The sequence below is a fragment of the Triturus cristatus genome, chromosome 9 (genome assembly GCF_964204655.1).
Source record: "Triturus cristatus chromosome 9, aTriCri1.1, whole genome shotgun sequence".
Classification (NCBI taxonomy): domain Eukaryota; kingdom Metazoa; phylum Chordata; class Amphibia; order Caudata; family Salamandridae; genus Triturus; species Triturus cristatus.
In genome coordinates this window covers 164,317,632-164,345,090 of record NC_140592.1, presented here as the reverse complement: position 1 = coordinate 164,345,090, position 27,459 = coordinate 164,317,632, and the positions used below count along the sequence as shown (strand labels likewise).

The 27,459-nt window shown below is 48.0% G+C and overlaps 1 protein-coding gene across 4 annotated transcripts in view; it reads left to right on the top strand.

The window, feature by feature from the left end:
- TASOR (transcription activation suppressor) overlaps positions 1-27,459 on the top strand; it is a 1,129,919-nt gene that overhangs the window by 844,277 nt on the left and 258,183 nt on the right. For 2 of the 4 annotated variants that reach the window (XM_085624657.1, XM_085624659.1), the window contains exon 17: positions 10,525-10,584. The exons of the other annotated variants lie outside the window; for them this stretch is intronic. In XM_085624657.1, coding sequence (XP_085480783.1) covers positions 10,525-10,584 — 60 coding nt within the window. The remainder of the gene's footprint in view (positions 1-10,524; positions 10,585-27,459) is intronic. 4 annotated transcript variants of the gene reach the window in all.

The window sequence follows — 27,459 nt, the reverse complement described above, 5'->3', positions numbered from 1 at the left end:
GTTCACATGGGACTTTGCTGTGTCACTTCAGCACAAGCATGTGGTGATGAAGATTCGTATACAGTGCTACAAGCCTTTTATCATTTATTTTCTTATAATTTCATCCTGGGTGTCTGTCTGTTTCATTGTTCCTTCTAGCTTCCATATGTGACCGCAAAACGCAAGCATTACACTGCTTCAGCATGTATATTGTATGTTTGTTTAGTTTTGAGAGAATGAATTGGCATTAATAGTCCACAGTTGAAAGATCCAGGTCCTGATAAACGCCATAGACTCTGTAGGGGCCACTGGGCAGAAACATGTTGACCATAAAGATGCTGGAGTAATGGCTGTCCTGCAGGAGACATTTCAACTATCTCCTTAGTTCTCCATTAGTAAAGGCATACTTGAGACACAATGGAGATTTTAACTGCTCTGTTTGGATCACATCTTCATTATAAATAGGACTCCCAGTTTTATGGTATTTTTTTTTTTTTTACATTTCTGCCTGTATTGCAAAATGGTATATTTCCACACTTGTTTAACTTTTACACGTGGACTCATACGTGGATGCCTGTCACCGTTTAGCAAATAAAGAAGCCACATGTAACATAACACTACACCCACATTTGCATATTAGCATACTACAAATACATGTTAACATATGCCTGGATTTAAAGAAATCTCGCCTGTTGTTTAACTCCTTATGCTGTCTACCTGTTCAGCTTTTGTCTGGAGTTCACAAAAGACAGCATGGAGAGACTCTCACAAGAAGCCCAATTTTCAGAATTTTTCTGCTTTTAAAAATAAATGCGGACAGGAAGTACATTATTTTCTGTCTGCATTTATCTGTAAAAATAAGTCAAAATGGAAAACTGTGAGCCTTAATTATAACGCCCTCAAAGTGCTTCCTAGGACTTAGAAAAACCATTCACCATTATAATAATTTTTGGCGAATGTTGAAACCTGAGGAAGAAGCATGACACCTGGTTAGGTGTGTAAAGACTTACCCATCATGTTTCAAATATGTTTACTGTATCTTGAACATATACACAGGACATAGACAATGTACTCATCATCACAGATCATCTCAATCGGTACAATAGTACCTTAATCAGGATTGTTTTTGTTTGTTTGCATCAAATTTCCAATCCCATTCGCATACTAGGCCAGACTTTCATGCTGGGCGAATGGAGACCAACGGGACTTTGTTGACATCCTAAAAGCAGCACCGACTCTTGAAAGCCTTGGGGGTCACTATACCTAAAGTTAAACTAGAAGAAGTAAAGAAAGTGATTGACTACAGTAACTTGGTTTGAAAATTGGGAAAAGGTCAAACCAAATAATGGAGAATGAAAATTTGCCTGACAGCGTGAAGGTGAGTTTGAGTTCTATTAAGGACATGGAGGCAAGGATTATGCTTTCTTCCTTTGCTTTAATACCATTTTTTCAAAACTGCAACCATTTTAAAACAACTTTCCCATGAACACTAGGGAAACATAAACACATTAAGAGTCCTTCACTGTCCATGACACAGGGTTCCATATAGTCCTTCACTGCTTGGACTTTCTTCGCATGGGTCACAAGTGATCCGAATCATGAGTCCTGTTTTGACCCATCGTTCCCTGCCAAGACACACAATGCCAAAACCAACACGTGTCACAACAAAACTCACTTCTATTGAACAGAGAGTATGAATACCAAGGCATCAGTATAATCCATCCCAGACAACTGAATGAAAACAGCCTTATCTACCATTATATGGGGAGAGTGCATCAGGATGATCACTGGGTGAGATAATCGTCACCTCCATGTCCTTAATAGAACTGAAACTTACTTTCACATTGTTAGTTAAATTTTCATTCCATGTCCGGACCGGAGGTGTGGATTATGCTAGTTTGCAGCTTACTTTCCACCAACTCAGCCACCTCCTTCACTGACTTAAAATAGAATCTCTCTTGTAGGTCGAGTCTGGGGACCAGGCTGCTGCGCACAGCAAATCCTCTAAATGTACCCCCAAGCAAAGGTCTTCAAAGCCATAGCTCCTCTGGTGGATTGCTCTCCGAATTACTTAGTTTCTATGCCTGCTTCTTGGCTGAACCAACAGACCCACCTAGCTATAGTGGGAGAGGACACTGCCTTTTGAGGCTTTTTTAATGCAATGAATAGCTGCCGTTCACCCAGAGGTCGGATCACTTGGGTCAGTTCTTAATAAGCCTTCAGGCAGCGCGCTACGCAGAGCTTGGGAGAATCTGGGAATGCAGGGTACATGATCGTAGGGATGTTTGACTTGGTAAGCCTACATTTAGTAAAGACTACCCCTTCTGGGGAAAACACTCTCCCGAAGAGGTCTAAGGCTCGCACATCTAAGACCTGCCTACACAAGGCCAAGCAAAGCAGCTGGTCAGTTTGGCCAAAAGTTCTTTAGGGGATAGGTACCTGTTTGGTTACCAAGACAGTAAAAGGTTTAGGACTAGATTCACATCTCACAGCACTGCATAGCATGGCTCTGGTGGGACAGAAAGTCCTGGAGAAACGCCTCTGTGGCCACCACCTGTGGGTCTGGTCTCCAACTGAAGAACCGGTGAAGCTGGTGGTCGAAGCAAGACTCAAACATGTCGATCAAAACGGACCCCACCAGGCCGAGTGTCACTCAAAGATCTGAGGATCCAGCTTCCACAGGCTGGAATCGTAAAGGTGCCTCGAGTGCCAGTCTGCCAAGTGGTTTGCCTGCTCCGGGGTTATTCCGTCGGTACCGAGATGTGATTTTCCAGGCAGAAGTTCCAGAACTCCTTCGCCAGGTCCACTAACACCAGGGATCTGGTAACACCCCCCCTCCCCCTTCACCCCCCCCCCCCCAAGTGGTTGATCTATCTCAATGCTGAGACATTGTCCACTTTTAAATTTATGTGTAGGCTTTGCTCTTCTAATGACCACCTTCCACCTTTGGAGAATTCTCCACACCGGCACCCCAGCCCAACCTGCTGGCATCTGATTCTATGACCGGATCGGGAACGGAACCGAATATCGCCTGTCCATTCCATGACTCCATGTGGTCTAGCAACCATGCGATCTCCTCCCTCGCTTCCTCGGTTAGTGGCACTGATTGGGTGTACGTCAAGGTCCTCTGCAGGTTGTACGCCTTCAGGCCTGAGAAAATGGCCTGGATGGAGGAGGAGAGGAGTTCCAACAGGTAGGCGACCTGCATGATGGAAGTGTGTGGTCTGGCCTGCATCTGACACAATTGTGCAGTATCTTGGCCATCTTCTGAGAAGGAAGGCTCAAGGATGCTGACGTGGAATCTACAACGAACCCCAAGAAGGTTACCCTCTGGGCGGGTGAGAGGATGGACTTCATCTCGTGGATTACAAATCCCAGGCTGCTCGGGAGATCCACTGAGACTTTGAGCCGGGAAAACAACTTCTTGGGACATTGCACCATGAGTAACATATTGCCTACGTACACAATCGGGCGGACGCCATGCGCCCTGAGAAATTCGATCAACAGCTTGAGCACCTTGGTAAAGCACCACAGTGCCGACGATCGGTTGAAAGGGACAGTGGGAAACTCGTAGTTTTGCTCGCGCCTCCTGAAGTGCAGAAACCTGAGGTGGGGTGGAAAAACTGGAATGGACAAGAAGGCGTCCTTCAAATCGAGGCACACCATCCAACCCGAATGTGTGGGATCCCCAGGGGTTGGGGTATTCGGGGTATCAGTGGGCGGGGCTTGGGCGATTTGGCGCACTCATGCGCAATTATTTCTGATAGGCGCAGTTCCATAGGCCCCACTAGGTCATTGACAGCCCTATAAATAAATGAGTCCACAGCCTCGTTAAAATCCTCATCCCCTTGCAAATAATATAGCAGCACACGTATTTGTTCAAGATGGGGAGCTGGGGGGACCAGAACAATGGGGGTGGGCCTGAGGCACACAATTGGAACGCACCAATTCCCAGGCACGTTACTGCCCATCACTTTAACTCGGATTCCGCTGTCGGGAAGTGCCGAAATGCTTCAAAATTATGTGGTGCAGTACAGCGGGAACCTGGCGTCAACTCGATTGTGCTCGAAAATACAGGCCCCCGCCCCCTGGGGGCGTAACAAAAGAATGTGGGGAAATACGACCTGGGAACTGGACATCCCCTTCAGCAGCGGGGACAAGGCTCTGCGGCTCATGCAACACAGTCTCCTGCTGTGGGGAGGAAACGAGACGCGTTGCCAGGAGCCAGCGAGACGTACAGAGCAGTGCCCTATAGCGGGTGCGGTGCACACCTCTATTATTGGGAAAACGGTCCCCGTCGTGTGAGGAGTGCGAAAGCGGTCCCACAGCCGGTAGTGGCTCAAAGGAAAAATGAGGGTCTCCAGAGGCAGATCACGTATAACAAAGTGCCCAAAAGCACAATATGGAGCAAATCACTGAAACCCTGAAGAGAACGGAGAAATCTTCCCCATAGAAACAGCTAAGTAAGTGGCTGCGAAGCAGCGAAGAAATAGAGGGTCCAGGCAGGGAGGAAGGACTATATGGTACCCTGGATCATGGACCGTGAAGAAGAACTCTTAATATGTTGCTGTTTCCCTAGTGTTCATGGAAACGTTTTTTTATCTGGAATATTAAAATGGCTGCTGTTTTGAAAGAATTGTATTAAAGCGAAAGAAGAAAGCATAATGCTCACCTCCGATCCTGACATAGAATTGAATAGCAGGGTGTGGGCATTCAGAGAACTTTCCAAGCTATTCTAAACCTTATGCTTACACATTGCTCGTAACCATCTAAAAGTCCTTCTGGTCTTCATTAAGCATCACCCTCTCTTGATCTTGAGGGTTAGTCAATGAATTATCGAACTATCTTTTGTTGTTTCAATGTATTACTAAAGGACTACATCCCTTGGTTAGGAAAGGGCCACATTGCATTCCGCAAGTATAAAAAGTCAAGGTAAATAGCAGCAAAACCTCTCTGACTTTGGGGAAGCATGTATTTGTCTAGTTGAGAGTGCAAAATGTCTGGAAATGTCATTCATCTTAGCTTTGAGGACTTGTGCAACAATGTAAAACAAGTTTGAGTTTCTTCAAGCCAGAGCTTTAGCTTGTTTCTTACAGCATGTGACTTCTTGTCACCTGTACTCATCTTTAGCCAATCAATAAGCACATTGCATTTTTTTTTTAGCACCCAGCTTGTGGCACTTTGATATTTTAAAGTAGGTTCTATTAGCGATTTAGACTTGCTAAATGTCAGTATAAACATCTTTGAGTGCTGGCCAATTCGTGGTCATTGGTAAACTGAATCCCCCATCCTACACCCTGCACTCAGGCCAACAAGCATGAAGTGAACCATCCAGTCAGCAGTTCATCTTCCTCAAGACATGGTTGCCGTTGGATTTTGTGGTTGGTTGGTTGGCGGGCTTCTTCTGGGTGGACACAGGAAAACTCCTTTCAGGTCTCCGGTTCTGTCTCCTTACTGGCCCTAGCCTCTCACAGGATATTAAGGTTTTCCATTACATGGGACAACTCTTTCCATAGACCAGGGTCAGACTGGTGTCATGCCGCACATAGGGAACTTTCAGGGCGATTGAACGCTCTCATCCAAAATAAAGGCTGGGGAAAAAAGCAGCTTTCAAAAATCATCAAAGGAAGGAGGAGGCAATATTGGGGCCACTCGGAACAAATCACTAAATAGCAGTGGACGCAAGAGTGTGATTGGCTTGGATGGTGTTTTGCCAATCCAAATCTCTAATACTGTTCCTGATGGAGTGGTAAAATACTTTTGTAAATTTTCAGCTTAGTGTGGATGGCACTAGCTAATCCTATCCTCAAAGGCTTTGCTGCAAAAATTGCAAAGGACTTTGTCTCTTTTCTAGCTTGGTGTGGAGGGCACTATGCTAATCCTATGCTTAAAAACTTGAAAAACATGTATTTAAGGTGAACAGTTGTAGAGGGTCGGGGGTGTTGCAGAGCGCTCCATGTAAAGTAGCTGCTCTCCCCCTAAAACGGGACAAGTATTGAGAAATTACATATATGTAATGTATATATGTAGCCGGCACTCCAGGAATTATTCATCATTCATTTATTTGCATGCAATTTGTGGCATCAGGAAGATGACGCGTTTCAGCTGACCTCAAAGCCTTGATCATGTACAGCACTCAAAGGTGAGACCTACTGTCTTTACCAATGTTTTTTTAAATCTCTGAGATAGCGCATGCACAGTCTGTTGCGAGACCTATAGTTAGTTTACAGTGAGCTTTGAACCCATCCATTATTTGAGATTGTTTGGCCTTAATGTCACTCTTATTAGCTTGCTTCTGATTTGTCCGCTTCTGTGGGCTATCTTTCTTCTCTGTTTGTCCCTGTGGATGGAACCATTTCCTGTTTCCTTCCATACTTCCCTTTTCAGGCGCTGCTTTTTTCTTTTTGGTAAGCACTCCACGACAGTGCTTGAGCGTTCCAGCTGTCTACTGTATGAACTTCATATTCCTCTATCTCCCCTATCCCCTCCAGCCCAACCTCCATTGTCTGTATGCTTCCTCATCCCGCCCATCCTCCATTGTCCATTTGTTTGTCAATTACTGCCTGCCCACACGCCTTTGTGCTTCCCCATCTGGCCGGACTCCTGTCGAAGTAAGCCTAAGTCATGTTCCTCGCCTTCCTCCAAGTCTTTGAACAAAAGGAAGAGGAGGAGCAGTGATGATAAAACACTCTTGGATGTCGCTTGAGGTACAGAGCTAGGTCACCGCAGCACTCTGTATCAGAGTCCTCCTTGGTCCCTTCCAGCAACCCTGCCACCTGCCATGGTGCCCATTCCGGGCCCTCTATAGGCTCTTCCTTTTGCTGCGAGGTCAATGCCACTCTTTTGCCTTTCTTATCACCTGCCCCCGTTTACCGAGCGTACCTGGAGCAAACCACCTCCAGTTCCTCCACACTGTGATTGCTTTGTTCCAGAAAGCGGCGGTCCACTCTGGTGTGATCCTTGGGGTTCCTTTTGGCTTTCTGCTGGTGGCTCTCTCCTAGCCGAATTCGACCCCAGAGGAAACCATTAAGGCTCACCTTCATCACTGACTCTCACGGTGGCTCCTCCACCGCCACAGGCACAGCCTCCATCTCTGACACCTTGTCACTGCCTCAACATGCACAGCTACTGAAGACCTGGTAATTCTTATGCAGTCTAGGAGATAGGCCCGAAGTCTAGTCAAACAGGCCAGTTACAGAGAGGAATCACAAGGTTGGTCCATAATGCATTAAGCCTAATGCCAAGTTTTGGATGACATTTGTATTTGATTCAGATCATATCCAGATGCCCGAAGGGGTGCATCATGATGATGATGATGATGATGATGATGACAGAAGTGAGGTTAGCTGTCACCTCCATCTTTAGGCACTGCTGTTTTCCTGGAACTGCAGAATGATATCAAGCTGAACAGATCACCTAAAATTGAGTTAGAGTGCTCCGCAAGGCCGGCTCTGCTGAAAGTGCCTTTCTTCTGTGCTGTCATAAGGACAGACGTGTTGGAGCTGCCCCTACCGATAGTGGAGGCCAGTTTCTTCATACTAACTTAGGTCTTACAGCTCGTTTTAACAGAGTTTAACCGCAGTTGTCTTTTTAGCAAGGTTTTGTTCGGCCCCATTAAGGCGCCTTGTTAATAGCCTACCTTTGCTCCAGCTGGGTACCGACTCTTTGTCAGAGACATTAGACCGACTCCAGGGCATTTGCATATCCCTCACCAGAAAGCTTGTTGTCGCCCTTAACCAATAAGAACCAAGGTGCGCTTTCCCTGCTGCATCTTGCTTAGAGAGTCCAAATAATTGTAGGTGGTTGGAGAAAAAGATTTTTCATGCCAGGAGCCTGGCATTGAGGTTCATTAATGCCTCATCCCTGCTCGACAGGGATACTCATGCCTTGTGGGATATGGTACAATTGGTGGTGGTGAGTTTGCTCGATGTGCAGAGCGCGGGCCCCTTCCGGTATGCGGATTCTACCCTCTGCATTGTGGCCTTATTGACAGCCCAGAGAATACCAACGGTACCAACAGAGCCCTCGTTGTTATAAAAACATGTTTGCAGTTCTTCCCTGAGGGCTTGGGCATAGTGTTTGCATTGTAGACACCAGGCATTGAGATGCCACATAGGTGGCGGGCCCTTTCTGGGAGAGCCGAGTTGTAGAAGGATCGGAATGTGAATGGGTATGCCACGCACAAGAATGTGGATGTTGGTTATTGCGCAGCACCCAGGGGCTGGCAGGAAGACAAGGTCTGTACGGAGTGGGAATGATGGGCAACGAAGTGTTCATATACTGGCGGTGTCTTGGGTGCCAGGTCCTCCACGCATCGCAGAGTCCCAGGGCTGTGGCCCAGTCAGAAAGGTGACTTGCACCAGAGTCCCTGGACGTGGAAGGAGGTCCTATAGCGTCAGATTACGAGATGGGAACTGCAATAAAGTCCCCACATATTACAGTCAGACCCTGCAGGAGATCCAAGAGGACCTTAGATAGATCACAGAAGAATGAAATGTGAACTGCACAAGGGGCGTGGACACTCACCAAGGTAATAGTTTGTCCTTAAAGCATCCCTGTGAGTGCAAGGAAGCAGCACTGTGGATCACGGGTTTCCTGGGAGACTGTAAGGGAAAAGGAGCACCGAAGCAGCAGATTTTTTCCTTAATCACAAGTCTTCACGATCAAATTTGAGTCGCACCTGGTCCTGCATTGCTATGAAATACTTTTAATTAAGCTTATCATTTTCGATTTTTACCAGATAGCCGTGTCATTTTGTTGCTGTTCTGTGGAAATGGAAATGAATGTTCAGACACAGAAGCACCATTTTGCTTAGCATATCATTTAGACTTAAAAAGAGGCATAAACTCTTGAGGGAAAAATTGTGTGCAAAATTTAGGTTTTGCATTGGAACCACAGAATCGGAGACTGTGGTCAACACAAGTTGGATAGAAAGGAGTTCCATATATATGTCTTGCACTTTACAATTTATGCCCCCGTCATAGGGCTTAATATCTTATCTGTGCCCGGTTACAAAGTAGAACAAAATCTTTAGAGACATTTGTGCAATGAAGGTGTGTACTTATATATTTCCCTGTATCTATTGCCCTATACTATAAAGGCATTTGTCCTTGACAGCTTGGCTCACATAGATATTTCCTGCTATCTAACAGTGTTACTTACCTCTGTCCTTGTTGAGAATACCTGTGCTAACCGCAATGAATTGGAAATGTGTGTCCTATGGTATATTGAGTGTTTTCTGAATTGTGGTTACTCTAAATTAGAATCCATTCATGTCAGGAAAATGTGTTACGGTGGGATCGGATTTTGTATTGAGGTAGTTTAATCGGTGTTGGGGAAAATTGATGTCTCTATTTCTTTGGCAGTTATTGTGCAGTGACTTATTCATTGGATACAATATATTTGTATTACAAAATGTGGTCCAAGGACTGTATGTATATAAAAATGCATTATATGAGTAAGAAACCCTGGTGGGATTCATAAGGAACACGTGCATTTACTCATTTTGTGTTTCAGGTGGGAGAAACTAATTTGGGTAGATTGATATTTATTTAAAATACTGTTGTGATCTTGCAGTATAACAGCCGAGGTGAACAGGTTAAAATAAAAAGTATCTAAATTGGAGTAAACAGACTAAAACAAAATCCTTCTTTATTGCGATTATTGTAGAAACAGCTTTTTTGTTTACTTAGTTGGACTAATTCCTTCAATTCTTATTATTTCCATAGTTTGAAACAACATGTTTCTCATATGACAGTCCAGGAAAACCAAACATTCTCCTTTTGTTTCTCCACAAAAATGCTGCAAAATGTTTTTGTGGGGTTTTTAAATGAGAAATATGAGAATCGTGTAGCTCTTCAGGAGTGGACATTTTTTGTGACTGATTTGCTGTCTTGATTATCAGTTAGAGGCTTGATAAAGGGGAAAAGCGAACAAAACAGTCCTTTTTACATGGAGGGGCAAGGAATGACAACCAGAATAAAGGGTCCCCTTATTTTCTTTTCGTTTTGTAAATACAAACCCTAAAAATAAATTTCTAGTTAGAAAGCGTTCCTTTTTTCCTTTGAGTGTTCAACCCATCAATTTAGGTATCATAACACAATTGCAAACTGGTAATAAGATATAATAAACTTGCACAAATGCTATGATTGCAGAAGAGGCGCAGCCCATATTTTTCAATAATATTCATTTGTTTAGTAAATGAACACACTTTGAGCCCGATTTAGAGTTTGGCGTTAGTCTTATTGTTCTTGCATGTTCTCGGATTTTATCATTTGTTTATGCGTCTTTTACTTAATATATCCCTCTTAAAAATATATCATGAGTACGGAGGAGGTTAGGCACATTTTTTAAATTGTGGGTTGCGACCTTTCTTCTTAGATCACAGAGATGAATCCTCATCAGTCTTCAGACCGCTAATATTAAATATAGCAGAGCTTTATAATTGTTACTGAGAACTGTATAATGTTTATTGCTCTGCCATTAAAATATAAAGTAAAGTATTTGGCGAAAAAAGCACACTTGCTAACTGATACTCTCCCTCAGGAGGGGATGGAAGCGTTCCTGAGGATCATTATGGAAACCTTAGAGATGGTGAAGCAGCAGGTGAGGAGGAGTTTTTATCATTTGATCCTGAAGTCGCAGTGACCTCACCAACAACAGTTGCTTCTGATATAAATTAAATTGAGTTTTCAGAACCTAGTCAAGGATTTGCAGCCACCCTAAATCTCTTCTTTATAAAATATTCAATATGAATTTTCTCTGCCACACTCTCCAGTTGCAGCCTAGCGAGTGTTGCCATTAATGGTGAAAACCATTTAGCTGCGTTATTACCCAAAATGTTTGGGGTTTAGGTGAAATTTTATGCCAAGGACTTCAATAATGTGTTTGCGAAAAAACATAGAATTTGCTCCAGTTTGTATTTCTATGAATTAAAGTTAAAGTCTTTACTTATAAAATGAATATCAATACTTTTTACACAGTTTTGTGAGAAGCAATCCTCAGAGTACCAAAAATCAAAACGTGAGGAGGGGGATAGTGACATTCCATTATGGAAGTGTGCAAAGGTCTGTGGCCAAGGACATGTCCACTGCTCCACTATTTGCTTCCTGCCCCACCCTCACATCTTGTGTCCTAAGCTGCTAGAGAAGCAAGTACTAAAAGCCCCTGATTGTCCAGTTGTTCTTCTGACGCCCATATGTAACACTTAGTGGGCATCATAGGTTGCCTGTGATGACCAAGGAAACCAGAATGATAATGCATTTTTGTAGCTTGCTGCCCTGAATTAACATCTACAGGGAACAGCTTGATCGGCGGGTCTGGCTTTAACCAGGGAACGTTAACTAAAAACAATTGTTTATGCCCCGTTTAAATTCATGAGAACCCAAACTAGACAAGGTCATGTGGTTTTACAGTGGCGACTGCGGGTGGTTGTGGAGAGGAGAGGAGCAGTGCATAGGGTGATGAGAACAATGGATGGGGACATGCAGGGAATTGGCAACAGCAACTTTGGCTACCAATACCTTTAGAAAACACACTATGCATACAGGCGTACTGCAAACTGAGGGCTCAACAGCATCTCGTCTGGTCTCCAAATACTACTGAAGAAGCGACGCAGCAAGCCAACTTGCTGCACTGAATGACAGAGAGACGTCAGGAATGTTCAATATCTACTAAATATGATGCATTCCTGCTCTTTCCCTGCTCTAGTGCAGTGAGTGATGCCTAGCACCAATGCAGGCACCCTTGTGCCATGGTGCAACGGTACCTGCGTTACAGGCAGGATTGCTATTGTGCAGGAAGGGACACCTTCCCACACAAAATACAATCTTCAAAGGCGTTTCCCTCTGGGTCAACTTGATTCACAGTCACAACAGACTATACAAATGAAGACCCAGTAGGCAATTTCTGTACTGGTTTGCAGCAGAAAAAGCATGAGCCTCATGACTTAAATTCAGCTGCCACCAACCATTAGTCATGTCATGTCCTGCTCATGGCAATGGCAGTCACCATGAAAAAGGTGTACCACTTTGGCAAGTAACCATGTAAAAGTCAGAGCTCTAAACATATGGACCTAAATGCAAAATGTTCTATAGTGATCGGTCCAGTTGATGAGAGCCATCTCTTTGGGCAGCTATAACATCCACTGTGTCCCCCTCAGAATTTTTTCCTGTGGGCTCTGCATATGCCTCAAAAGGACGTATAGTTATCCTTCTTCACCTGCTTATTCCATACCTTTTGGTAATGGTCCAACAGAGACTTCCCAATTACACACTTTTTCTCACTTTTGATGTCTGTTTCCACACTACCGGACTTTCAAAAGTAATTCTCTTCTATTCCTCTGTTTCCGATGAATACTTCGAACATCAGATTCTTTGCCTATTGAATATTTCCCAGGTGTCAGACTGGATCCGTAAAATCTTTAGCAGCACCCCTGTGTGTCAGTATGTGGAGCCATGAGCCATTCTTCTCCAGAAGTGATGTGCACAACCTCATTTAAGCGCCACCCATGTGTGCTGACTGCAGTTCCTTTATGTTCGAGGCATATGAGCTGCAGATTGTACACTTAGCATAGATCGCCATCTGGTGTTGGGCCCGGATGTTTGCAGTTTGTTTTTCTTCTTGGACAGTCTTTGGAAGTCACGAGTTTGGTGACTCCTCCTTCGGTCCGTACTGCGCATGGGCTTCGGCTCCATCCTCAGATTGTTTTTTTCCGCCATCGGGCTCGGATGTGATACTTCGTGCTCCGGCTTCGAACTTCTACGGTTCCAGCCTCGACGGAAAATCCTCGTTTCTTCATCTTCATCTTCATTTCTCAAAGCGGCACTTTCTCCATCCCGTACATCGGCACCGGCCCTCGGGCCCTCCTCGACTCCGGTCCCGGCCGATGGAAAGGACTCCGTTCAAAAAGTGCCCAAAATGTGGGTCTAAATTTCCCCACACCGACCTCCATCAGGTGTGTAATCTTTGCCTCTCTCCAGAACACGAGGCCAGAGACTGCCCCGCCTGTAAGTCTTTTCGATCGAAGAAAACCATCCGGGATCGAAAAGCTCGACGCACCATGGCGCACTCATCGTCTGCAGCTCCACCGAACATCTTCGGAGACGGCGCCGAAGCTTCGGGGCAAACACACACCGAGCAGGAAGAAGACGTCGTCAGCGCTTCTGAGGCCGACGACTCCGACGTGGAGGACATCACACCGGCGCAGCGGGTCGTGAGTACTGTGCCCCCTCCCACCCCCGCGCCCAAAACCAAAGAGACTCAGGTTACTCCCTCGCCTGCCGGCCTGGGCAAAACCAAGACCAAAGCTTCTATCACCCCACCTTCGGGCCCGGTGTCGAAGCCTCCAAAGTCTCACGGCAGCTCGGGATCGAGCCAGCCGACGCCCGGTGCCGAAAAACAGCATCCGGCACCGAAGAAAGCAATATCCAGCTCGACTCCGAAGCCACCGGTGCCGAAGCCTGGACTCTCGGTGCCGACCAAACACAAACACAAATCTGTCGGCACCGACGCTCCGGCGCCGAAAACTCCTTCGACGCCGAAAAAACCGGAGGCCCCAAAAAAGCATGGCGCACACAAACCATCGAAGCCCTCGGTTCCGAAATCACCGGTGCCGACAGACGATTCGGCACCATTGGCTCTGTTTACACCAGACCCTTTACAAAAGAATCTGTCCAAAGACTGGGCTATTGACTTTAATTATCAAGAAAAGACGCCTTGATACTCCGGCTCCTCCTCCACCACCCAAACGGAAGGACTCTGCTACTTCTCCCCTCAGAGTGCCCTCCCCACTACCGCCTCCCCTACCTCCTCCACCTCCTCCACCCCCTCCCCCTCCCAGGTCTCCGCCACCTTTACCTCACTACTCTCCGACCCCGTCCCCAGATCCGGATGACGGGGACCCGGACAATTACCCGGCGGACGCCCCAATGGATCCCACTCCACCGGGGACCCCAGACACATGGGAGGATTACAATAACCCTGATGTACCCGATATACCTCAGGACGACCTATACCCATCCAGGCCGTCTCCTCCAGAGGACTCCTTAGGGTTCCATCATTTAGTGCAGAGAGCAGCACACTACCATGGGGTGGACATGCACACTGAACCAGTGGAAGACGACTTCTAACTGGATACATTTGACATACAGGACAAATCCACTTCTATTTTACCCATGCTTAAGGGTGTCACCAAGCATGCCGCAGAGGTGATCAAAGACCCTGTCAGGGCCAGGGTACTAAACCCTAGAATAGAGAAAAAGTATAAGGCGGCACCCACAGACCCTGCATACATTAAGGGCCCTGCTCCCTTAGATTCCCTAGTTGTCTCTACAGCTAGAAAGCGGGCTAACTCCCAGTCCTCAGGAGAAGCCCCACCGCCAGACAAGGAATCCAAACTCCTAGACGCGTCTGGCAAGCGCACCGCCTCTCAAGCTGCAAACATGTGGCGCATTGCAAACACACAAGCGCTATTTGCGCGCTATGACAGAGCACACTACGACGAACTTGAGGCTCTTATGCAGCACCTTCCCGAGAAACACAAGCGTAGGGCTCATGAGCTAATACAGGAGGGTAAACTCATTACAAACACCTCCATTAAGTGTGCCCTCGATGCAGCCGACACTGCTTCTAGAGCCATAAATAACAGTGTCCTGCTTCGTCGCCATGCCTGGCTCAGGATCTCAGGGTTTAAGCCTGAAGTCCAGGCGTCCATACTCAATCACCCCTTTGACCAACAAACTCTCTTTGGGCCCAAGGTAGACGAAGCGTTGGAAAAGATGAAAAAGGACACAGACACAGCAAAGTCTATGGGGGCACTCCAAACACAAGCCTCTAAACGTTCCTTTCGACGCTCCTCCTTTCGTGGCACAGGCAGAGGCTTCTCCACCGATAGCACCTCTACCTCCTACAAATCCCCTCCTCAAAATACCTTTTCAAAGGGCAACCAAAGGGGTGGTTACAGAGGCAACAACAATAAGGGCAGGGGCAAAACTAACAACACCCGTTCTGCCACCCCGCCCACACAATGACTTCCCTCCGCTCCCCCCAGACCATTCCACTCCGGTCGGGGGCAGACTACAAAACTTTATCCACGCATGGGAGTCCATAACATCGGACAAATGGGTGACCCAAATCATTCGGTCAGGGTACTGTCTCGAGCTAACATCTACCCCACCCAATATCCCACCAAGGCACCGCCCAATGTCTCAAAAACATTCCACACTGCTCAAACAGGAGGTACTCTCCCTCCTCCAAAAACACGCTATAGAGCAGGTCCCCATCAATCAGCAAAATCTAGGGGTTTACTCCCTATATTTCTGAATACCAAAGAAACACGGGACCCTCAGGCCCATTCTGGACCTCCGGCCTCTAAATGCCTACATACATTCAGACCATTTCCATATGGTCACCCTACAACAAGTCCTCCCGCTCCTCTGTCAGGGAGACTTTCTCACAACCTTGGATCTGAAAGACGCATACTTTCACATTCCAATACACCCCTCTCACAGGAAATACCTCAGGTTCGTGGTGGACGGGCAACATTACCAATTCACGGTTCTCCCCTTCGGGGTCACCACCGCACCACGGGTGTTTACCAAATGCCTAGCGGTAGTAACAGCACACCTCAGACGTCAACACATTCACGTCTTCCCTTACTTAGACGACTGGCTGATAAAAGCCGCGTCTTACCACCAATGCGTGCAGCATACAAACAGCACCATCCAACTGCTCCACCAGCTAGGCTTCACGGTGAACTACCAAAAGTCCCACCTCATACCATCTCACACAAAGCAATATCTCGGGGCCACTATAGACACCTCCAAAGGTATTGCCTATCCAAACTCAGCCAGAATCACAAGCATTCAAGCCTTACGCAAAACATTCCTTCCCCAACACTCTCTTCCAGCAAGAGTGTTCATGAAGCTCATAGGAATGATGGCGTCTTGCATCTTTATAGTGCCCCATGCAAGACTCCACATGCGTCCACTTCAAGAGTGCCTAGCACAACAGTGGAACCAGGCCCAGGGTCAGCTGACGGATCTGGTGTTGGTGGACGGCCGCACACATCACTCTCTGCAGTGGTGGAACACCACAAACCTTTCCAAAGGGCGGCCGTTCCTGGACCCGGTTCCTCAGGTGATTCTAACAGCGGACGCATCGCTCTCCGGCTGGGGAGCGCACCTCCTACACCTCACAATGCAAGGTCTATGGACGCCACAGCAAAAATCGCTCCACATCAACCATCTGGAGCTCTTGGCGATCTTTCTAGCCCTAAAATCATTCCAAAAACAGATTTCGGGCAAAGCAGTCCTCATTCGCACAGACAACATGACTGCAATGTATTATATCCAAAAACAGGGGGGGACACACTCTCCCCAGCTCTCCCGCTTAGCCCAGAGCATATGGAGATGGGCAATTCCCCAAAACATCTTTCTCCTGGCACAACACGTTCCAGGCGTACAAAACACCATGGCAGATCTGCCCAGCAGACCAACGCAACAACTACACGAATGGGAACTGCATCCACAAGTTCTTCAGCCATTCTTCCAACAGTGGGGGCATCCTCAGATAGACCTCTTCGCCACCCACGAAAACAAAAAATGCCCAAGCTTCGCCGCCAGATACCCACACCCATTGTCCAAGGGCAATGCGATATGGATGAACTGGTCAGGCAGATTTGCATACGCCTTTCCACCTCTCCCACTAATTCCATTAGTGGTCAGGAAGCTACAACAGCACTCCCTCACACTCATTCTGGTAGCTCCGACGTGGGCCAGGCAGCCGTGGTACACCACGCTACTACAACTATCAGTGGTACCACATCAAAAACTGCACCTATCCCCATGCCTCCTAACCCAGAACCATGGAGAAATCAGGCACCCGGACCCAGCTCAGCTCAACCTGGCGATCTGGCTCCTGAAATCTTAGAATTCGGATACCTTAACCTTCCCCCTGATTGCATGAACATCATCATGGAAGCCAGACGTCCTACCACTAGAGCATGTTATGCCGCAAAGTGGAAAAGATTTGTTATTTACTGCCGTAACAATACAATCAACCCTTTAGATGCATCCATACAGCACATCATATGCTATCTGCTCCATCTTCACAGGTGTAACCTGGCATATTCATCCATACGCCTACACCTAGCAGCGATCGCTGCTTATCTACAAAACAGACAGCATTTATCACTCTTCAGAGTGCCCGCTATTAAAGCCTTCATGGAAGGCCTTAAACGAGTAATTCCTCCCAGGGCACCACCTTCCCCTGTATGGAATCTAAATGTAATTCTTACACGACTAATGGGTCCGCCCTTCGAACCAATGCATAAATGCGAGCTACAATTTCTCACCTGGAAAACAGCTTTTCTCGTAGCTATCACTTCCCTTAGAAGGGTTGGTGAAATACAAGCGTTCACTATACAGGAACCCTTCATACAAATACATCACAGCAAGGTCATACTTCGCACAAATCCGAAGTTCCTGCCCAAGGTCATTTCCCCCTTCCATCTCAATCAATCGGTGGAATTACCTGTCTTCTTCTCGCAACCTCAATCTGTTGCAGAAAGGGCCTTACACACACTCGATGTAAAAAGGGCCTTGCTATACTACATACAAAGAACGCAACCCTTCAGGAAGACTAAACAATTGTTCGTCTCCTTCTCTCCACCACATAAAGGCAACCCCATTTCTAAATCAGGGATAGCTAGGTGGATTGTAAAATGCATACAGATTTGCTATCAAAAAGCAAAAAGAACATTATCTGTTCCGCCTAAAGCCCATTCTACAAGAAAGTTAGGGGCTTCTATGGCCTTTCTAGGGAATATACCCTTAGATGACATCTGCAAAGCAGCCACATGGTCTACACCGCACACCTTGACAAAACATTACTGTGTAGATGTGCATTCCAAGCAGCAAGCTAGAGTGGGCCAGGCTGTACTAAAGACACTATTTCAAACCACTGCAACGGATACCGGTGGTCGCCGCTAAGGTTGGGTACTGCTATATAATCTATGCTAAGTGTACAATCTGCAGCTCATATGCCTCGAACGGAATATGCTACTTACCAGTATGCATCTGTTCTTGGCATGTAGAGCTGCAGAGTTGTACACGCCCACCCGCCTCCCCGGCTACCTGTATCCGTTCCAGTACATCTTATTTAGATACTACACACATGGGTTTCTCACTGTGATTACCAAGCTCCATCATTTCCCTGTTGGCGAAAAACAATCTGAGGATGGAGCCGAAGCCCATGCGCAGTACGGACCGAAGGAGGAGTCACCAAACTCGTGACTTCCAAAGACTGTCCAAGAAGAAAAACAAACTGCAAACATCCGGGCTCAACACCAGATGGCGATCTATGCTAAGTGTACAACTCTGCAGCTCTACATGCCAAGAACAGATGCATACTGGTAAGTAGCATATTCCTTCAGTGCCACTGGACATGAGCCCGGAGATACCCCAAGTCTCTGTTCAAAAGTACTGAAATCTACCAGTGTGCAAAAGAAATGTACCCCTAAAACTAAAGTTCAAATACCCATCAGATTTGTTGTTAGTGCTTTGTCGGAACACGACCAAGACCTGTAGTGACTGAGTCATTAAATATTTGAAGTCCATTCAGAGCCACGAGGCGAAGCTATTTGTCGCCAAGTAGCAGAAGACTCCACCCTGTGAACAGTCCAAGTTGAAGGCATGGTCACATTTCCGGCTCCTGAAATCATTCCAGCAGCAGCACTGTTGAAGTTCTCAGGAATGTAAAAAAAAAGAGAAGCACAAGATTTTCATGTGGGACTCTGCCCCCTCCCGCCATTCGCGAACTCCAGAGAAGGCAGAAGGGCATACCTGTGCCTTTTTTGGTGTTAATCCATAACTCTGTGGGAGCCGATTCGGATTCTGTCTGGGGGCAACATGTCTTTTTGCTTCCCTTGGTGATACCAAATCAAAGCCACAAGTTTTGCAGAGCTATGCTGCATCTCTTTGGCACACTGTTGGCCACCTCGGTCTCACCTGTGGGCCCCAATTAACTGTGATGACCATCACCTGGAACTCTTCTGTTGAGCTCGCTCTCAGCACCAGCTAGAACCTCTAGAACTGCTGTTGGTCCTGAATCTGCTTCAGTGCTGATGTCGTTTTTTGCACTGCAATCCACCCTAGACCCTGTTGCAGCAGTGCTCAAGCCTGTAGAGCAAGACGAAAAAGCTGCATATCATCCTCTCAGAATTTTGGGCCATCTGCTAGGGAGGCTACTGCAGTTTCTTACGAATGACAATCACTACTCTGTGGTACTGCAGCAAGCTAGGTGGGGTTGTGGCCTGTGTATCAGGTGGAACTATTCTTAGTTCTATGACCTGGCAATGGGTACCAGTGTGACACTTAAGAGACACACCTGGATAAGGTCTACGGACTTTTCTGGGCATATACAGTCTACTCTAATGGGCATGCCCTTCGATGTATATCGCCTCTTTGAAGAAAAGTAAACTTGTCTCTCAAGCATTTAAAATACACAAGGGCCATAGTGTGCTCCCCTTTGGCCCCACCAATGCCCTTCTGGTGTTCACAAAAGTGATGATGGTGGTTGCAGCACATCTACAGTTGTGAATGGTACCAGTTGTACCATATTTCAACGACTGACTGCTAAAGACTGTGCAACCATGGTGTTAAGATCTGCACTGACTGTCGCTCCATGAACCCTAAGGCCTTAAGAGAGCGATCCGTCAAGCCCCTGGCAGCTGGACGTGCGACGCTGCGAAAGTCTTGATCCCAATTGAGAGGAATATACTTGGAGTTGTTGCGGATCCCAAAATCTTCATCAAAGTCATTGGGTCACTCTGGTAAGTTCCATTACAAAAAGAAGAGTGGAAAGTTGAAGAGGTCTTCGACTTCACCTCATCCGTCAAGCCAATGGGACGAGGGAGTGTCTATGCTCTAGGCTGGCTCTTTGGGTGAGTCCGCATCTGGATCGGCTCCATGCTTCGCCGGGTTTCCTGGAAGCCGAAGCGACCCCCACTTAATCTCATGAGTTTTATGAGGCACTGTGGGTTTGGGAGGGGCCCTTACTCGAACCACGCCAACGGCTCTGGCACCATTCGGGTTTCACAGATCCACAGATGCATCCAGACCGGTGCTGGTTGTAAAGCCTCGACCTTCTTGGACGCCGGTCCCAATGCTGACTCTCCTGGCACCGCATCCCCATTCTGATCCCCGACTCCGACACAGAGCTGGATGGGCATCACCCGATAACGATTCCTGTGCCAACTGGAGCCATGTCTTCCAGGCTGGAGCTAGGACTCGGAAGGGGGCGGGGGGGGGGGTGGATTGATAGGGTTTGCTGGAACCTGAAGAATCCCAGCCCTTTGATCCAGACGTGGACTGGTTTGAGGATTTGGTAAAAGCAAGCGGACTGGATACCTCTCCAGATTTTGGCATGCTTTTCCCCCTACCGTGGCTATGGAAAAGCGAGTATCATTTGCAATGGTGGTGAGACGGGCGGGCGAGCGAGGTCCTGAACATTAGCCTGCCCTCAGTTGCAGTCAAGGCAAAGTTCTTGTTGCGTGCTTTCATCCCAAGGTATCCCTGTCAGAACTGCTTCTTCCTTTTAGTGAAGCCCTTACCGATGCCCTGCTTGGGACCTGGTGCAAGCTCTGCACAGGGACTCCTGTGAAGATTACGAGTGCCTGCCGCCATCGCCCCACTCCAGGGGACCTCAACTTCCTCACATAACACCCTATCCCAGAGAGCTTGGTGGTCCAAGCCTCGACCATCCCATGGCACATTCCCTATCGCACCCCCGGAGAGGGAATCTGTGAGACTGGACACCTTAGGTAAGTAGCTGTTTTCTTCCACCATCCTGGCACTGCGGTCCATGAACACCTCATGCCTGTTGACCTGCTACTCCCTCTCCCTGTGGGATATGGTTGCTCAGGTACTGCCGACAGTCCCGGAGGAGCCCCGGGCCATCCTCGCCCAGGCTGTTTCTAATGGGAGACATGCAGCCAAGTTCACCATCCAATGTGGACTGAATACCACTGACTCACTGGGCAGTTTCATCGACGGTAGCCTTACGGCACCACGCCTGACTGAGAAAGGCTGGCTTTTCTGGGAATGTCCAAGCATTGCTTATGGACACACCCTTTGATGGCCCCGTCTCTTCAGGTGGATTCTGTGCTGGAGTGCTTTAGGGACAACAGTGCTAAGGCCATGTCTTTGAGCCTTTCTCTGGCCCCTCACCACCCCAATCTGCTTTTCGTGGCCACTGAAGGGGCTTCCAAGCACACCTATACCCACCCAGTTGCCGCAGCTTGCAAGCTTCCTAGCCTCTGTGTGGCTGAGGACACAGTACCCACAGACCTCGTGGGTCAAGCAGCCAGAGATCGGGCCAGTCCACCACCCCCTTTCCCAGCAGCCGCAGCCTCTTAGCCCTTATATTCTGTCCTTTTACCATCGTGGGCAATCAGTGGTTGGCAGAATCTGCTATCACCTGCCCTACTGGCGGTTTCTAATATCAGATCAATGTGTTCTGAAAATTGTCTGGGGGAGTTAGTCCCTCCCCTTCGAGATGTCTCTCCACCCATGCTGCTTGCTTGCGACAGGCTGGTGGAGGATCATCTCCCAGGAAGTGACGGCTCTCTTGGCTAAAGGAGCCAAAGAGAGGGTGCGGACTCCTGAAGTAGGTTGGAGTTGCTATTCCCGCTACATTCTGGTGCCCAAGAACGACAGAGGTCTAGGTCATATCCTTGATGTGCATCCTCTCAATTTCTTCCTCTAAAACGAGAAGTTCAAAATGCTCCTGCTCGCCCAAGTCTTGTCTGCTCTAGACCCAGGAGACTGGATGGTAGCGTTGGACTTGCAGGACACATACTTTCTCATTCTGCCCCCCACAGGCGTTACCTGTGGTTCATGGTGAGCCACAAGCACTTTTCTGGCTGTGCTTCCTTTTGGCCTCTCCAGCACCCCTCGATGTTCACCAAGGTGATGCTCGTGGTTGTAGCTCATCTGCGGAGATCAGAGGGGACAGTCTTCCCCTATGTTGACGACTGGCTGTTGAAGGCTGTCGTCTCTCACCTCCAGACTTCGACAGATTTCCTGTATTCGCTGGGCTTCACTAGCAACGTGCCTACGTCCCTTTCATTGGAGCTGTTCTGGACACTGTGCAATTTTGGGCCTATGCACCTGAATGGTGAGTTTAGGCCATGATACCAATGTTTCAGCCTTTGTCCTGGACTTCAGTGAGACTGATGTTGAAGTTTCTGGGCCTCGTGGCCTCCTGCATCCTGCTGCTGCACATGTCCGCTTGCAAATGTGGGCCCTGCAGTAGGACCTGAAGATCCAGTGGGCGCAGCATCAGGGAACACTCTTAGATGCGGTCCAAATCTTGGAAGGAACGGCAAAAGATCTGCAGAGGTGGTTCCCGAACTATGAGTGGGTCAACGGCAGGCCCTTCCATCAACCAGATCTGACAGTGGTGACAGATGCATCACTCTTGGAATGGGGTGACCATCTGGTTGAAGTGGAGATCAGAAGCCTCTGACCGAATCGGACTCCACAGTAACCTTCTGCAACTCCATGCGATATAGCTGGCATTAAAAGCCTTCATCAAGGGAAGGCTAGTGCAAGTGTTCATGGACAACAACACCACCATGTGGTACTCCAATAAATAGAGCGGAGAGGGTGTCATAGACCCTTTGTCAAGAGGCCCTGCATCACTGGACATGGCATATATGTCAGGGCATTTCCCTGGTGGTTCAACACATAGCCAACTCTCTGAACGCCAGTGCGGATTAACTCAGTCGAAGATGCCTAGCGGATTACAAATATTATCAAAACAATATGCTTCACTTGGGATAACCTCAGCCAGCAAGGAATGAGGCTAAAAACATTAATGAAACACAAAATAGTTAAAGAATTACATTAATACGCTTAGCACACAAGTAACTCCTTAAATACATACAAAACATAAAAGACCAAGGAAAGACCAGACAAGCCCAATGTCTCCCTCACACACAACCAATGACCATAAAAGGTGCAAATTATGCCAAAGATTAGGTTGGTCATAAAAGATTTTTAATTAAAACACTTTTTTTTTTTTTAGAGCAACACAAATACTGATATGAACTGTACAGGGCAATAGGCTGCCAATGATTCAACAAAAGAAAATTCATTCATTGAACCTAGGGAAATGCATTGAATTTGGAATACAAAATATCATATAAATCATTTAGCAGTCCATATTACATAAGAATAGGTAGACATTTCAGCCCAATGGTAAACTTGACCAGGACCATCATCAGGACAGTGTCGCAAAAGCAGATATACAATTTGACCAGCCTGCTTAATCAAAGATGGCATCAGCTTCAAACCAATGGAAGTAGGTCCAATGTGGTGATGTACCGGGGATTAGTCCTTCTACGGTTTCCTAGGAGGCTCTAAATCAGAGATGCTTTTCATCTCGAGTGGAACACCTCTTCCAGCCATATCATTCCTTCCCAGAGTTCTCAAGAAGATCAGGAATGACTGGGCCCAAGTCATCCATGGTTGCTCTGGACTGGGCTAGGAGAGTTTGGTATCCCGAGCTGTTGAGCATAGGCATCGGTCCTCTGAATAGGTCACCCCCTATGTAGGATCTTCTGTCCTGGACTCACCTGTCAACACTCCGCCTTCTTGTGTGGAGATTGAGTCACGACAGTTGACAGCTTTCGCCCTTCCACCTGAAGTCTGCAATGTTTTCTTGGCAGCCAGGCGTCCCTCCAACAAACCGGTATAGTCTGCCGTTGAGGCAGGTTTGTGGCATGGTGTGAAGAAAAGCAGATGGACCCTCTTTCGGTTCCCCTTTCTCAGGTTCTTCTTTTTATTCTTGCCCTTGCCCAGTAGGGCTCTGCTCTGGGCACCTTAAAGGGCTACCTTTATGCAGGTTGCCTGACCAACCATCCCTCTTCAAATCCACTAGTGTAAATAACTTCTTGAAAGGTTTGCAACCTTTATCATGCCTCAGTGGGACCATAACCTTGTCCTGACGTTCCTGATGTGCGCTCCCTTTGAGCCTTTGCACAACTGTCCTCTTCGGCTCCTTACCATCAAGATGGACTTCCTGGTGTCAATAATATCAGCACAGAGCTCCAGTAAGCTTCAGACTTTATCTTACCCTCCATATCTGAACATCTACCCAGACAAGCTGGTTCTACAAACTGGAGCTTACTTTCTACAGAAAGTATTCCCTTTCATGTAGGCCAGTCCATCACTCTGTCTTCTTTAAATACTCTGCCAAATCCCTCTAAAGAAGAGAAGCAACTTAACAGACTGACCCCAAAAGAGCATTGTCATTCTACTTTGACTGCACAAAAGTCTTCCAGAGGGGACGGCCAACTCTTCGTGGGGAATGTCGGTGTGCAAGAGGGAAAGGTTATGCAGAAGTGGACAAATCTATTATGCATCGGCCAGAAGCAAACACATGAGGGCTGGCGTGGTCATCCACCAGAGCCACGGCTGCGACCACTACGTTAGCACACGGAGCCCTTGTCCTGGACTTCTGCGAGGCAGCAAAGTGGGCTTCCTTGCAAATGTTCACAAATCACTAGTGCCTGAATGGTCCGGTCCGTAGGGCAGGCACTTTGCCCATTTGATCCTGCAGGACTTTTTGGTATGACATTGTTTTGCAGACCCACCTCAGGGGAGGTATTGCTTGGCTTTCTAGTCTAAGGTAAGGAATCTGCGGCTATATGTCTCTATCAAATGAAATACCAGTATTTGTAAAGCGCACAGCTACCTCCAAAGTGCTGTCCCGGTGCTGGGGGCCGTCGGGAAGATTAAGTGAAATATTGCCCAGTCACATGGTGCTGGGCTAGCCTGCCGCTGGCACCGGGGATCGAACTGTGAACCCTGTAGTCCGGAGTCAGGCACCCTGGCCGCTGCACCACACCTCTTCCACTATGAACAAGTTACTTACCTAAGGTAATGTCTTTTGTGGTGGAGACTCTTATCTAGCCACAGATTCATTACTGACCCACCCAACCTCCCTGCTCTGCAAATGGATTTCTAGGGACAGGGCTTTCCCCTTTCAGGACCCTAGTTTTCCACCCCAGTCGTTAGCAGGGTTCCCTCTAATTTTAAAAAATTGACAACCTACCACTTGAAGGTTGATAACGAGCATTTGCACTGCCAATAGATCTGGCTTATAAATGAAAGTGCCTCTTTAGTCATTGCGTGGTTTAGGAAAAGAATAAGTCATCATGCATGCATTCTTTTACTGCATCCTTTCATCCCGACTCACTCTTATAATCACCCATTTGCACAACCACAATAAAATGCATGCACAAACTCAGGAATATGTAAGATAAATAACATTTGGGGGGCGTGGCCAAGTAAGATGGCGGAGCGGTTGTGAACCGACTCCGCTCCGGACCCCACCGATTGTATTATGAACGAGCTACTTACCCATTGGGTGTCTGAGGTCTTCCGTGAGCTGGATGGCCTGCCGGCATTGAGAGGCTAGCCGCGGGTCTATGAAATATTGCCTTTGAGGCGGAGTCCATGAGGTCCTGAGCCCGCCGTGGACTGGTGTAGGGGGCCGGATCGGGAATCCTGTGGAGGCCGCGGATGGATCTTCCTTGTGCCGGTGCGGTGCCTTGACCCGGCGGAGCTCTGCTGTTATGCTTGCCGATGCGACCAGCCCTCCAAACGCGGTGAGTGCCGGCGGTCCCGCGTTGGCGCCATTTCGCGGGTCCCTCGGTGTTGGTGCAGCGGCGGGAGCGCTGCACTGAGTGGGGAGCGGCGGCGGGGGGCACTCAGAGTGATGTACTGGAGCGGCCTGGGGCACCACCATCTGCTACAGGAGCGCTTCGACGTCTTTACAGACCTGGGGGGAAAAAATGCTCCACGAGGGCTGTGCCTGACCCCAAGATGGTGGCGTGAAAGAGACAAGCACCAACGGCAGCTAGGCAATCTGGGCCTTGATGACGAGCCATCCACCCAGCTACAGTGAGAGGACACGGCGGACCGCGCTTTGCAGGGGAATCCCTTAGGAGCCTTCAGCAGGGCGGGTCCCCCCACTGCCTCACCCTCAAGAGAATACCAGAGAGCAGTAGGCGGCGACGGTCCGACCCCACCGCAAGGGGGGAGCAGACGTCCCAATCTGGCCTTTCGTCGTGATTACTTCTGGCTAGGTCTGGAGAACCCTGGTGACTTTGTGCACGTGGGAGTGGGGTGGTGACCTTATGCCGCCCAAGAAAAACGCCAACAAAGTCTCCCGGTACTTTAAGGCACCTGAGAAGGCTCTCACCCCAGCGGACAGCGCATAACTGCAGAATATGGTGTTTACGCGTGACGATCTGGTGGCCACCCTTCGTGATTTCAAAGCTGAGCTGTGTTTAGAGATCAAACAAGACATACGGTCCTCGGTGGACCAATTAAAAGCGGACCTCACCTAGAAGCTCACCACCCTCTGGCAGGATGTGTAGACGCGGTGGGTACTCGCGTACTGGAGGTGGAAATACAGACGCGGGACCTGGCGACGGCTACTTCCAAAGTACAGGATTCGCAGCAAGCGCTTCAAGCCCAGCTTCAGCAAGTCACACTTAAGGCGGAAGACCTGGAGAACAGAACTCGAAGGGAGAACATTTGGATCCGGGATTTGGAAGAGGGGGCAGAGGGGCCTGATCTGGAGGCATTTGTGACGGGCCTCTTTGAAAAAATCCTCTCCTCACAACTCCTGAAAATCAAGCTGGACAGGGCCCATCGTGTGGGCACATTACAGGCGGGGGGCCGTAAGCGTCCGAGGGATGTCTTGGTCAAACTCCATTCTTTCGAAGTGAAGGAAGCTATCTTGTCTGCTGCCAGGAAAAAGAAAGATGTGTCCTTTCAAGACCACAGATGCTCTCTCTACCAAGATCTGGCCCCCGGGAACTTGGCCCGCAGGCAAGCACTGCGACCGATCACCACCAAACTGCAAGAGGATCACATTCGCTACCGCTGGACATTCCCCTTCGTCCTTACTTTTGAGTATGGAAACAAGACACACCATGTCACTGAGCTCTCTGACGGCCTCCACATCTTGGGGCTACCTTTAACGGAGGACCCCCCTGCTTCGGGGGCCTCGGCTGAGGCAGTAACACTCAGGAGAAGCTCCGGATCTTGGCACAAGGTCACAAAGAACCGTTGAAACATAGTCATTTTCTCTTGGGGGACCCCATCGCCATTTTGCTGCATGACCCCTGGAATGTTAAAGGATTGAACTCTCCGCAGAAACACCAGAAAATCTGGAAATATATCACGGACCGCAAATTTGAAGTAGTGGCGCTGCAGGAGACACATCTCAAGTGAGCTGAGGTCACTAGGCTCCGCCACAGAGCAGACCCGCTAATCTGTACTTCGTCCACCACCACTAAACACAATGGGGTCGCCTTACTTTTTCACAGCACAACGAAATTTCAACCTGACGCTGTTAAGACAGATCGTGAGGGGAGGATGTTGATGGTTAAGGGGAGGCTGA